The sequence below is a fragment of the Scleropages formosus genome, chromosome 4, assembly GCF_900964775.1.
Source record: "Scleropages formosus chromosome 4, fSclFor1.1, whole genome shotgun sequence".
Lineage (NCBI taxonomy): Eukaryota > Metazoa > Chordata > Actinopteri > Osteoglossiformes > Osteoglossidae > Scleropages > Scleropages formosus.
In genome coordinates, this window is record NC_041809.1 from 37,472,805 (window position 1) to 37,486,406 (window position 13,602).

Sequence of the window (13,602 nt, forward strand, 5' to 3'; positions counted from 1 at the left end):
GACGGACTGGCGTCCCGTCCTGGGTGTGTCCCCTTCCCCCTCAGGCCTTACGCCCTGTGTTGCCGGGTAGGCTCCGGTTCCCCGTGACCCCGTACGGGACGAGCGGTTCTGAAAATGTGTGTGTGTGTGTGTGTAACGCAGAGATTGACTCGGGTTCGTTCATCGTTTTATTCGGGAAGAAATGCTTCCCTCTAATGGCAGGAATTGTGTACTGCGATTACCTCAACTCTGCAACAGTTTTCGGAAAAATTCATATTTTATAGGATAGCCAGCATAAACTAAGTCTTAGTAAACACGAATAACAAAACAGAAAAATGGTTTTTCAAATGTTTGAAGGTTGATTTGAATGATATATTGCAGGATTACTGAAAAGGGGGTTGTAAAATACACACACACACACACACACACATTTTCAGAACCGCTCATCCCATACGGGGTCACGGGGGAGCCGGAGCCTACCCGGTAACACAGGGCGTAAGGCCGGAGGGGCAGGGGACACACCCAGGACGGGACGCCAGTCCGTCGCAAGGCACCCCAAGCGGGACTCGAACCCCAGACCCACCGGAGAGCAGGACTGCGGTCCAACCCACTGCACCACCGCACCCCCTTCAGGGTTGTAAAATATGGCATTTTAAATTGATGACACGTTATATGAACATATCGTGTACACATGAACCCCCAGGAACGCCTGCTGCTCGCTTTTGTAGGAAAAAATACAGCAACTGAGCTGGTTTTACAGACGAAGACAATTTGAAACTACAATACCCACAATCCACTTCCATTTCCTGTGACCAGTTCCTTTTGTTTTTTATGAGTTTCCGGGGGCTATTGTCGTCTATGAAAAGCCTGCGGCCTACACACGATCGGTTAACGCTTTCGTTGTTTCCGTGTCGATAAAATTGGCTAAATGGCGACAGAGGGGCCACCTGGAATCGAACCCGGTCCAACAGACCTGGGTAACTCGGTGGCGTCTCTTAATGCCTGGACTAACGGAGAACTTCAAGCGAAACTTGCAGAGATTGGGGCTCCCAACATGGGTAAGTGCCGCTAGCTAAGCTAGCATGCGACTGAAAAGAACGGCCACTCTCACACACCACGTTGAATTCAGATGAAATCCCCAACAAACGAACACCAGGAGGATCCGAGCTAAACATAGTGATTTGTTCCACAATTTGGTCAATAGCACTATTTGAGTTTTTCCTGAGGACGTAACACTGTGGTGCTGACCGGTGCAGTAGCGAGTCAGTCACACAGCTGCACAGCACAGCGCCCGTGAAGCATCGTCGTGTGTTTACTGTACAAACAAACCAAATTGTAGATCGATCTAGAAGTTTAATAGTAACTGACTACGATCTGTGCTCGAGATGACGAGAGAGAGTAAAAAAAAATAGCCATAAACTTGTGCATTTCGGAGAATCATGGCGTGGTGGTGCCCAGCAGGCAGTACTGACTGTCTAAATTAGGTTCTTAAAATAATAAAACTATAGTATATTAGTTGTTACAGACTAGTGCTGGTATTTACTGCACCCCGTCCGTCTCTCTGTGTCACAAACCGTCCGCTGAGATTCAATAAAGTAGATGCATGCCGCGCCAGGAAACGCTTATGTATATATATTATGTGTGTGTGTGTGTGTGTGTGTGTGTGTCACAATCTGAATCTCTGGACTCTTCTTCTCTTGTCTTAACAGCGGACTCCTGACACACCGTAGTTGCGCTGATTTGTCTTTGTGTTTCATTTCATTAACTCCTGAACTCGCTTCACACTCAACTTCCGCCATGTTGGATTTCCCTCCATTTTGGGTGTTTTTGTTAAGATGAGTTTTTCCCCCCTCTTTTTACTCCAGGTCCCAGGGAAGAACTGCTAGACACATTGAAGACATACGTGTTGCAGGTATTTTTAGTTGTCCATTCAATTTTGTTTTAGTGGTATGTTCACTGTTTTCTGACATTTCTCTTGTTTTCTGTGTGTTAGACTGGTATGATCCCCACCAAGCCAAACCTAGCAGGAAACGACGACACAACCCCTTTACCGACACAGGTTCGAATTCTGAAATCCAGCGCTCAAAACAAATGCTTAGATGCACTTTTCTTTACTCTGAGTTGTCTATATTTTTGTTGAAATATGTATAACAACTAAAATTTCCTTGTTCTCCCACTTTCTCTGGTCACCAGATGCCAGGCATGACCCTGCCACCACCTCCAATGCCCATGCCTTTACCTCCAGGAATGGGAATGATGCAGGCCATGAGTGTGATGGGAGCACCGCCCCCTCCTGGGATGCATGTGCCCATGGAGGAAGAACAGCTCAAGATGGCACAGCAGCGGGCTGCCATGGTGCTGCAGCACGAAGAGAGGGATGTTCAGCAGCAGGTAACTGATGTCTCTCTGTGTGTGCAGTACTCTGTGATCCCAAGGGGAACTGAACTTGGACATTGTTCCTGGAATCCTGTCCAGTTTTTTGCTGAAATTGGTTATTCTGTTCTGAATTCAAATGGGTTTTTTAACGTCTTAATCTGTAGTTCGATGCATTGCTTTATCGCTGCTCTCAGGTAGGTGACATTTATTGTGCAACAGTGTCTGGACAAAAATGCTGCATTTTGGAGGAATATTATGGAAATTTCATCCATTACTGGAAGAAAATGTTATATAGGTATGCATAATACATAATTTTTCTTTGAGATGTATGTTGCTTTGGAGAATAAATGTAGATGTTTTTCTTTAAACGTGGTAGCAGCTAAATTTTTTGTTTTAATTATTTTTTTAAATATAACCAAAAGACACACACATTGTCTGAAACCGCTTGTCCCAAGCGGGGTTGCAGCGAACTGAAGCCTAACCTGGCAGCATAGGGCTGGGGGGGGGAGGGCACACACCCAGGATGGGGATGCCGGTCTGTCGCAAGGCACCCCAAGTGGGACTTGAACCCCAGACCCACTGGAGAGCAGACACAGGCCAAAATTGCTGCACCACCACACCCCTCCATAACCAAAAGAGACATGGCTTTTTTTAAGTTTTCCACACGTGCTCTGGTGAGGTCTAACAAATACATTTATCTTCCAGGGGGAATCTCGGTCCATGCAGGAACAGCTGAAGGAGCAGGAGCTGCTGGAGCAACAAAAGAGAGTAAGGCAAAAACAAGTTACTCAACCTGGTCAAGTATTTATGTAATGGTGTGATTTCTTAAAGAATCTGAATCAGCTTGTGGTATTTATGATGATTTAAAACTCTGTGCTGGTGTCTGCAGTGAATGGAGGCTGTGTGCAGATGGCAGTTTTCATTGCCTTGGTGGCAAATTTATTTTAGTCTGTATGTGCTGATACAGCATTTTAATTTTACCAGCAGGAAGGTAACTTTGTTTTCTCTCCCTGATTTGTTTACAGGCTGCAGTGCTGCTGGAGCAAGAGCGGCAGCAGGAGCTAGTCAAGATGCAGCAGGGAGGACCCAGTGCTCGGGTTCCTGAGCCAGTGACACGCCCCCCAGGTGTCACCTTGCCAGCTGTGCCCCAGCTCAATCCCATGAGAGGTATGTCTGCCAGAGCCTGATGTAAACTGCCAGATTTGTTGTGCAGCATGTTTTCAGAATTGTTTTGCACTGTGAATGAGTGAGGAGTATCTGTATTTATTAATACTCTGCTTTCTAAATGACTGTTTTTCTTGTTCCAAGTCTCTTGATAACATGAAACAACTCCTCGATAAACTCATGTTGCGACAAGTTTTATGCTTGACGTGAATGTTTGTACAGGTATGTCACAAACCGGGCCCCCTCCACCAGGCATCTCCTTGGTGCCCCCACCCAGTCATAGACAGAGGGTGCCACCACCTCCTGGAGAAGATGCCCGTGAGGTATGACACAATCCAGAATTCTCTCACCCACCTGCACCGATTCCTCGTTTGGGTGTGGGAAATTTCCACATGGATGTCATTAAGTTGAAGAAATGGTCCATGTGTTGGGCTAATTTCACATGCATTTTATGCATTCTGTTTTTAATGTAACACACATGTTCATGGCAGAAACTGATTTTGCCTGATGGTAAACTGGATAGCTGCTTTGTATAGAATGAGGATGATTTGATTGCAGGGTTTGTGTGTTGATACCACAGGTTTGGCAGGGAGAGGAGGTGGGCATTGGGCCTAAGATTCCCCAGGCCTTGGAAAAGATCCTGCAGTTGAAAGAGATGCGCCAGGAACAGCTCAGCGACGTTCCTGCAGGTAACAGAAGTGATGTTTTGCAAAGGTGTGTGGTTTTATTAAGCCACACACTAAGACCTTTGCGGCATGCAAAATTTGATTGTGCTTATCATTTAAAAGGGTCTCGTACAATGAAAGACCGCTGCAGTGGCTTATGTAAATATTTAACCCCTTTCAAATACAGTGAGCTTTTTGTCGCACGCAGTGGCATGTTTGCTTATTACACAGTCATTTTTATAATGGCAGATGTTTTGGGACTGCAGTGCACACTTTGTGTATCAAACAGAAAAGTTTTTGTCCCTCAGTGCTCTTGTCTGGCTTTTTTCCTCTGGCCAAGTCTAGTGTCATAAGCTCTTTACTACCCTGGAAATAGTGATCACTAACATATAAATAAGATCTTAAACTTGGCCTAATAATGGCTTTTGATTTGCTGGCATCCCATCAAGGATGTACTCTAGCTCTTCTTCGTGCTCCTGGGATAGGCTCCTGATCAGTGAGCCTACACTGTTCAATTAAAAGATAATTAGTACAAGTAATTTTTGTTACAAAAAATGTAGAATGTGTTGTTATGCATTAAATTACATTTTATTTGGTCTTTCATTTTGTGATTTTATGAATTTTAATTTTATGTAATACTTCCCTATGAAATGATGGAAAATTAGCGGTAATTCAATCCCCTCACTATGGCAATGAAGCCCATTATGTGAGTAACGTGTACTTTTTATAGCCACACTGCAGAAGGAATTATACCAGATGGGATGTGGACTAAAATGATCAAAATATTGCTGATTCGGGTTCTTGGAAGTACCCTGCTCTTTTATATAAGGTTATAGTGGTTAACTCTGCTTGATCAATCTGTGTATAATACATTATGAACTGTTAACAGACTGAATCATACTTGTTTTCTTGGAAAATCTGCTTTACAGTAAATGTTGTGTTTTGGTTGTCCAGAAGAAGATGGTGCTGGAGAGATGGACACACGCACATCTGGGCCTGCTGTACTGTCAGAAACTGAGGAGGAGGATGGCACAGTCTCAAAGAAAGATGTGAGTTCGTACAAGTGCTGCTGAATTCTGGTTTGACATTTTGTATTCTAAACTCTTCCAATGCAGAAATGACTCCTTTCACTAAAAATAGAGATTTTGATTATATTCCGCTCCTGTTCTCATACACCCACTTTCACATTCTCACTCTCATATGAAAATTATTCTTGCTCTTTAACATTTTTGTGCTGAATTCCATTTAAAAAAAAAATTGTTGTTCTGTAATGTTAGATGGAACAACAATGTCTTTATTTTCTTCAGAAAAACCGTAAACGCAGGAACCGGAAGAAAAAGAACAAGAAAAAGAAAGCGCAGACTAACGGGGAGATGAACAAGGAAAAAGCAGAGATGGAGAAGGAAAAAGAGGCAGCAGTTGAGATTGAGTACATCACAGAGGAGCCAGAAATCTACGATCCCAACTTCATCTTTTTCAAAAGGATTTTTGAGGCTTTTAAGGTTAGATTTCAGTTGAGTTGCATGTGAATTTTGATATAGAGAACCAGGACTGTTCCTGTGCAGACCTTTGACTGGAGCTCATTTCTAGTTCTGTTACCATAAGGGGTTTTGTGCTCATTTGGTACATTTGGCTGACTCCTGCTCCAGAACGTCTTTAATATGTGAAATACACCTGTTTATGAAATTCATCCAGATGTTTCTAAGGTGACCTCACGGACACTGACCTGAGATGATGGTGTGATGTGGAAATCGGATTGGATGCACGATAGTGTGAAACTGGAGAGCAAGTTGAAATTTTCTCCCACAGCAGTGCATTGAGCCCATGTCTTCCACTGGTCTGTCTCACCAAATTAAAATGGAGTTGTTGCTTTCAGCTCACAGATGATGTGAAGAAAGAAAAAGAAAAGGAACCAGAGAAGGTGGAGAAGCAAGAGACTACTACAGTGAAGAAGAAGGGCTTTGAGGAGGAAAAGAAAGACAGTGATGACAGTGATGAGGTAGATGTAGGAACTTTTAAAAACCTCTAAATGTATTTCTCTGAGTATTTGAGACAAAATATTTAAAACCACTTGTTCAGTGCTTTTTGGAATGATGTTCGTTTAGTTGATGTCAAAGCAATGTGTCAGAAGTTACCCCTGTGGTGTTCAGTAAGAATGTCCGCGTTGAATTATTCCAGTTTGCGTCTGCGCATCCCTGCATGCAGTGACTGATGTTTTTTACTTTCCAACAGGAGGCAAAACGTGACATTCCCAAGATGTCAAAAAAGAAACTGAGGAGGATGAACCGGTTGACAGTGGCTGAGCTCAAACAGGTGGGAAGTGTAATTGCTCTGTATACTTTGAACATCTCCACAGGAATGTTGTTTCTCCTCTTTTCAGCACAACACTTTCTCTGTGCAAAATTGTTGAATGTACTCCTTTCTCAGTGGAAACAGTCCTCACAGAGATCCATGTATATTTAGTCCACAAAATACCTGCTTTCTCCAAGAGCACAGCCAATTTAGTATCTTTTTCAGTGCAAAAAGTTGCTTCTGGATGCAGTTTGATTTGATATGGCGACACAGCCAACACACAGCATAGCAGGAGTCACTGCTTGTCAGATGTCATCCCAGGTATAACTCAACAAACTTGATGAACTTTGCATGCTTCTCTGTCCTTGTGACGTTACAACCCCTTTTTCCTGTATTTCACCCCAGCTTGTTGCCCGGCCTGATGTTGTGGAGATGCACGATGTGACAGCACAGGAGCCAAAGCTCCTTGTACATCTGAAGGCCACCCGCAACACAGTACCCGTGCCCCGGCATTGGTGCTTCAAGAGGAAGTATTTGCAGGGCAAAAGGGGCATTGAGAAGCCACCTTTCGAGCTGCCTGAGTTCATCAAAAGAACTGGCATCCAGGAAATGAGGGAAGCACTGCAGGAGAAGGTACTGACTTGCATTCTCTGACTTGTTTTCATCACAGACCTTCAGATTGAAAGTGGAATAATTTTTCAGAAAATGACTAACAAGCACATTGATGTCAATTTGATTATAAAACTAGTTATTGATATATTTTAATTGTAGAGCAGATAGATGTTAGTCTGGTTTGAAGAAAGTGGGTAGCAGAAAGTGTAGTGGCTAGAAATGCATTTGGTACTTAACCTTCATTGATACAGTAAGAAGTGTCCAGCAATATAAATGGATAAATAGTTGTAAGTAGCTTACTATACACACCTAGCTGTGTAACTCATTTTGAACAAAGATGTCAGCTGAAATGAAAAATAGCAGTCAAATACTTTACTCAGTGTTTTAACAAAGAAACACCTTGTAGGAAGATGCCAAGACTATGAAGACCAAGATGAGAGAGAAGGTTCGCCCCAAAATGGGCAAGATTGACATTGACTACCAGAAGCTCCATGATGCGTTCTTCAAATGGCAGATAAAGCCCAAACTTACCATTCATGGAGATCTGTACTATGAGGTAATGCTGAGCTTCATTGGTGGCCCATTGCATACCCACACTCTCATTTGATTTTATTTACTCACTGCAATGTAGGAAAATTTGGAAGTATCTGAAATACGGCTTTGTTTCAGGGTAAAGAATTTGAGACCAGGCTGAAGGAGAAGAAGCCTGGAGATCTGTCTGATGAGCTGAGGATAGCACTAGGGATGCCTGTGGGTCCAGTAAGTACTGTTAAAATTGTAATAGACCTATTTTATGTAGCTGGATAATTGCCCGTACTGCATCTATTGCATAGACTTTAATTTTAGATCGGAAACACAAACCTATCAATTCTTTGTAACCTCTAGCCACAGCAGATGAATGTTATGCTTGTATGTCTCTAATAACAAGGTGGTTGGAAAATAAAACAACTTATCATTTTGAACAATCTTTCAAATTTCCACTTCTGTAAAAGTAGCTGTCTGAAATTTGAGCAAAGGTGGATGTTGATTTAGCCATTTGTTTGAACGAAAAAAAACTTCTGGTAGTTATGGTAAATGATGATGATCTGTAAATATGTCATTCTAATAGGAGCATTATACTCTTAGAGAAATGCTAAGTGACGGTTTTCTTTCTGAAATGGCTGCTCTATTTCTGTAATAAATTTATGTAAACTAATTTGAAAAGGGCAAATAGTTTTTGCTGTATAATACAGTGGTAATTATGCATGATGTTACAGCTGTCAGCTTCACTTAAATTCAAATATAGCTGGCTTAATCTGGGATTCCGACTTGCATTTTGTAATCGGTTTGTCATGGATAACGGCAACCTTACATTGCTCTAACTAGGGCAGTCCAATTTATTTCCACCTCATCCTGTGCTCTCACAGATTGCTGTTTATTACTCCAGTACAACACTAGGCAGTAACATTAAAGTCTCAAAGACAGCCAGCCAAACCCTAGAACAATCATCTTCCTTCATATACCTGTATTTTTTTTTTTTTTTAAACTTGCATGTCTATGTATAAGCTAACACTTCTACCGAAGTATTTTTACTGGAGTGACTGGAGTTGCGGTAATTTTGCTAAAGTGTACTGTATTAGAGCTCATCTTGAGATGAGTCAGAAACCTTATGCTTAAGTCTTTGTCCTTAACCTCATTGCTTTAGTCTACATGAATATAGGGCATGTCCCTTGTGAAATGTTTACCAGCACAGTGTCTTTCAAACCCAAGTATTAACACACCCTCATCCCTCTGTAGAATGCCCATAAAGTGCCCCCTCCATGGCTGATTGCTATGCAGCGCTATGGACCACCTCCTTCCTACCCCAACTTGAAGATCCCTGGGTTGAACTCACCCATCCCCGAGGTGAGATTGTGTGCTTGCTGTCTGTTTTATTTTAGGGGTCTAACGCTGGATCACCGGGGTAGTTCAAGACAGTAAATGTGTAATTGAATCTTACATGTTTTGACTGGGCCTCTTGTGGCCTCCTCCTTTTGAACTCTAATTTGATGGTTTAATTAAGAATGTGGGAGACATTTGTTGCCGAGTCCACAAAGGGGGTGGAAAAACCACATACGTATTTTCCATCCACAGAGCTGCTCGTTTGGCTACCATGCGGGAGGCTGGGGCAAACCCCCAGTGGATGAGATGGGCAAACCCTTGTATGGTGATGTGTTTGGGACCAATGCAGGAGATTTCCAGGTATGGTTCTTTTATTCGTAGCAGAGTTTCACAATATTCAATATACATTTTGAACACACTTTGTACATGTATATTAATAAATGTGTAAAGAGTGGAGGGAACACTTATGAATCCACAGGCTAAAACAGAAGAGGAGGAGGTTGACCGCACACCATGGGGAGAGCTGGAGCCTTCAGATGAAGAGTCTTCTGAGGAAGAGGAGGAAGAAGAGAGTGATGAAGACAAACCAGATGAGACTGGCTTCTTCACGCCTGCTGATAGGTGAGAGCCCTGTTCTGGAGACCCACAAGTCGTCACCATCATGCATTCTAGCTTCCACCGCTGATCTTGTATCAGTCCCATGAAAGTTGGTGAGAAGCAAGCTGCTTTGAACCTATGCATATTATCTTTTTTTCCCAGTGGCCTGATAACCCCAGGAGGATTTTCCTCGGTTCCTGCTGGAATGGAGACCCCTGAGCTCATTGAACTGAGGAAGAAGAAGATTGAAGAGGCCATGGATGGGTAAGTGGGAAAGACTCTGAAGGGAAGCAGCAGTGAGGGTGGTTCAGGACCTCAGTTGAGCTTTTCTGACAACTCTTGAAAAGTTGGATGGATACCTGCATGTTTGTAACTGTTCTATATGCCACTTCCCTACAGCAATGAGACGCCCCAGCTTTACACTGTGCTGCCAGAAAGGAGGACCACATCTGTGGGAGCTGCCATGATGGCATCAACTCACATTTATGATGTTTCGGGGGTAGGTGCAGGACTTGCCATATGCACATGTGTGTTTGTATCTGTGGATGTTTATGCCTCGGGGCTTTGGTAGAGCTGTGCTGTGTATGCAACCCATGTTTTTATTCAGCCCACTTACTTTTCTTGTCCATTATGATGATGATGATGCTCTGTGTATCAGATGGCCTGAGGCAACAAAACCTGAAATAACACAATACAAAACTGACTTGATTTGCATTCCTTACCATTTCCAGAACAACCATGCTCAGTGAACGTCCTTTGTTTTAGAGCTGCTTGTATCATTGCTTTTTTTTTTTTTTTTTTTTTCCTTCTTCCTCCCATCCCTCAGGCAATGGCAGGACGCAAAGCTGGTGGAGGGCAGGAGTCGCAGGGGGTAGAGGTGGCTTTGGCTCCTGAGGAGTTGGAGCTGGACCCCATGGCCATGACACAGAAGTATGAGGAGCATGTGCGTGAACAGCAGGCCCAGGTGGAGAAGGAGGACTTCAGTGACATGGTGGCTGAACACGCTGCCAAGCAGAAGGTAACAAAGCATCACAGTGGCTGAAAACAAGCCCATCTGTTGTACTCCCTTTCGTTCTCCAGCCTTTCATGCATCGGTATTTATGTAGTGGAGTTTTTTTGTGCATCTTTTTTTCCATGTAAATACAAAAAAGAATGCAGTGTTATTCCTATATGCTTTTAAAGTAGTCTTGTGGCAGCTCTTTCTAGATTTTCCTGTTATCCAGCAGCACTCTTACCTTCCTATCTTTCTGCCCTCAGCAAAAGAAGAGGAAAGCCCAACCACAGGACAACAGAGGCAGCACCAAGAAGTATAAGGAGTTTAAATTCTAGATTATGATTTGGTGAAAGATGAGAGATTTGGGCTTTTTGTTCCCTCTTGGGCTTCCTAAAAGCCACTCAAGTTCAGTCATTGTTTTGATAAAGTTTTACTATCGTTTTATAGAAATGTTTTAAATTCTCTCCAATAAACTGTCTCTGTGTTGTCTACACATATCATTTGTTCCGTCTCTGCGTTTGTGTAAATGGATGGAAAATTGAGCATAAACTGTTACGTGGAACTGTGACTGTGCTAAAGAAACATGAAGTGAGACTCGTATAGTGTTTGTAATGGTAACCTGGAGCTTTTTTAAATCCATAATGTCCACCTAACATGTTATGATTGCCTGTTTGTTCAGTATATGTGAACTCCGATTTACTCAGCGCTTTTAGTCTTTCAGGGGACAGTAGTGCCATTTAGGAAGGTGACTCATCTGACTATGATTTGACCTGTAAGCTAAAAAGTTGTAGTTTAAGTTTTTGCAGGGTGCCAGTGCTGTCACTGTCAGTCCTCCATGTAACTGTGGGCTGTTTGTCAGTTACACACTCCTGAGATACATTCAGCTGGGGGAGATGTGCAACTGCACGTTGTGTGTACAGGGAAGAGACAAAAGGATTTTAAAGTGTAATTCCCAGTGTCTGTCTGTCTCTTCTCTAGAAAGGTTTTCCTTGTACAAATGTTCTTGTAGCTTGAGCTCTTAAATGTGGATTTCCATTATGGTAAATGCATTTCTAGGATGATACAGGCATAGACTGTAAAAATGGGAAAGTAAGTCACTGTGAATAAAACTCAGTAAGTGAATGAATGCTCCTGGTGTCGCACAGTATTTGTTCTGTCAGGACACAAAATGAAAACTTACATGAACGGACATAGAAATGTTTGACGAGTTATAGCTGTTGCTCAGCTTATTTGAACCTCTCGGTGAATGATACAGCCAAACATGACCATTCTCTTGTTGTATTGATTCTGAAAAATTGTCATTGTGTAAATTGGTCATCTGAATGAGGTTTTTTTTTTTACAGTACTCTGGTAGTATCCTACTAAATGTGTAATGTTTTGGAAATAGTTGTACTTTGATGCCATTCAGAGTTAGATTTTTTGTAAATGGAGAAGCAAGTAAACAATGTAATCAATAATCTGCACCAAGAGAGGTTGTCAAAATGTGTTTTTAGTGTTTGAGTCCACATATGTAGATGGCATTTAAGCCAGAGCTGCGTATATGAGGTGGATGTTTTTAATCACTTTTTGGGAAGTGGGTCATCCATTGTCCTCTGTAAGGTGATCACCTTGGACACGGAGGTTAGCTAATACTGTAAAGAGATTTCAGTAGAAATTAGAATGAGCCCTATATTTGAAGTCAAGCAGATTTAACAGAACACTGTATCCAAAGTAACCAAACACTGCTATTTGTAACAATTTATTACTGAAGTGGTCCAACAGTGGCCAGGTGTTGCTGTTCGAAGCTTCAAGAGAATCATGAAAAGGTGATTTAAATTAAATGGTCACATTTGGAGTAAGCCGTACGCATTACTGAATGCTGATATGAAGTGATTGAAGAACGACGTGCTGTTACATAACTATTTTAACCTAGGACAATAGTGCTGTACTAGTGTATGGGTTAGACCCATTGGACCCAGAGGTCATAGGTTTGAATCCCACCACCCTTAAGCAAAATACTTACCATAAAGTGGTCCAGTAACTGTAAGTAGCTTAACATTGTAAATATCTTTGGAGAAAAGCATCCCTTCAATAAATAAATGTGAATGTGTGGTATGAAACAGTGTGTGAACGTTGTCTTATCTGAGAAAAGTAGAGGGGGTAAAGTGGAAAGAGTTAGACCATAATAATTAAATTGAAGAAATTATACATAGACGTGCAGCATGATTTAAAAAAAAAAATTCCCTCCCCCAAATAGTAGAAATGAGTTAACACTGAAAAGAAAGTAAGCAGTGATGATGCCTCGAACCCGCAGCGCAGCGGCGCTACGTAACATTGCTCTCATCATGTGTGACCTGAACCGCAACAAGACCGCGGGGAGTTGAGTTTGCGAGTCTGAGGGAGGAAACGAGCGAAGCTTCTAGCGAACAAGTCTTAACAAGACCTGCGCAGCCAACGCGTTGTTTTTCTTTCTGGGCCACATTCCGCCACCATCTCCATCTCCATCGCCATCGCCATGCATGTCCCCGTGCGTTTGCCAAGCGACACCAGCGGCTGCTCTGCCGCGCACAGAAAGGAACCACGTGGTGGGGTGTGGGTGTGGGGGGAGCCCAGTACAGCGGGAACGGAGCGAGAAAACTGAAAAGGGTCCAGCGATGACCCCGACCCGTGCTTCTCCCTGCTCGCTCCAACCAATGAAGGACTTTTCCATCGCGGCGGAGTTTCTGTCGCCCATCAGACCTTTTGCTGTGTTTCACGCGCCGCACCACCTCACCTGTTCTCCGCGCGCTCACGAGATGCGTCTTTGTAACGTCGGAAATCCGGCGGCTGTAAATAATGCGAGCGAAACGACGAGGGAAAGACTCCGAGCCCAAAGTGCACGTGGTGCACGTAGTTCCTTCGCGTTTCATATCATTATATTGTGGTACATTTCACATAAAGCCACGCCACGGTCCAAACAAAACCGGGTACAAACTGTTATGACACAAAAAAAAAAAAAACTGCGGAACTCAACTGTTCTCCCTGACGAGTACAATTAGTACGAGTACTGGATATCGCTAGAAAATACAGTATATTAATTACATG

The 13,602-nt window shown here is 42.8% G+C and overlaps 1 protein-coding gene across 1 annotated transcript; it reads left to right on the forward strand.

The window, feature by feature from the left end:
• Nucleotides 1–601: 601 nt before the first annotated feature.
• On the forward strand, nucleotides 602–11,665 carry sf3b2 (splicing factor 3b, subunit 2). The gene is made up of 22 exons (XM_018752342.2): nucleotides 602–1,037; nucleotides 1,845–1,891; nucleotides 1,973–2,038; nucleotides 2,173–2,370; nucleotides 3,061–3,123; nucleotides 3,381–3,522; nucleotides 3,742–3,842; nucleotides 4,100–4,208; nucleotides 5,139–5,233; nucleotides 5,492–5,686; nucleotides 6,061–6,183; nucleotides 6,417–6,497; nucleotides 6,882–7,109; nucleotides 7,495–7,644; nucleotides 7,758–7,847; nucleotides 8,865–8,972; nucleotides 9,201–9,308; nucleotides 9,427–9,569; nucleotides 9,708–9,809; nucleotides 9,945–10,044; nucleotides 10,372–10,563; nucleotides 10,803–11,665. The coding sequence occupies exons 1-22, from the start codon at nucleotides 908–910 to the stop codon at nucleotides 10,872–10,874; spliced, it is 2,643 nt and encodes an 880-aa protein (XP_018607858.1). The 5' UTR covers nucleotides 602–907; the 3' UTR covers nucleotides 10,875–11,665.
• The last annotated feature ends 1,937 nt before the right edge of the window (nucleotides 11,666–13,602 follow it).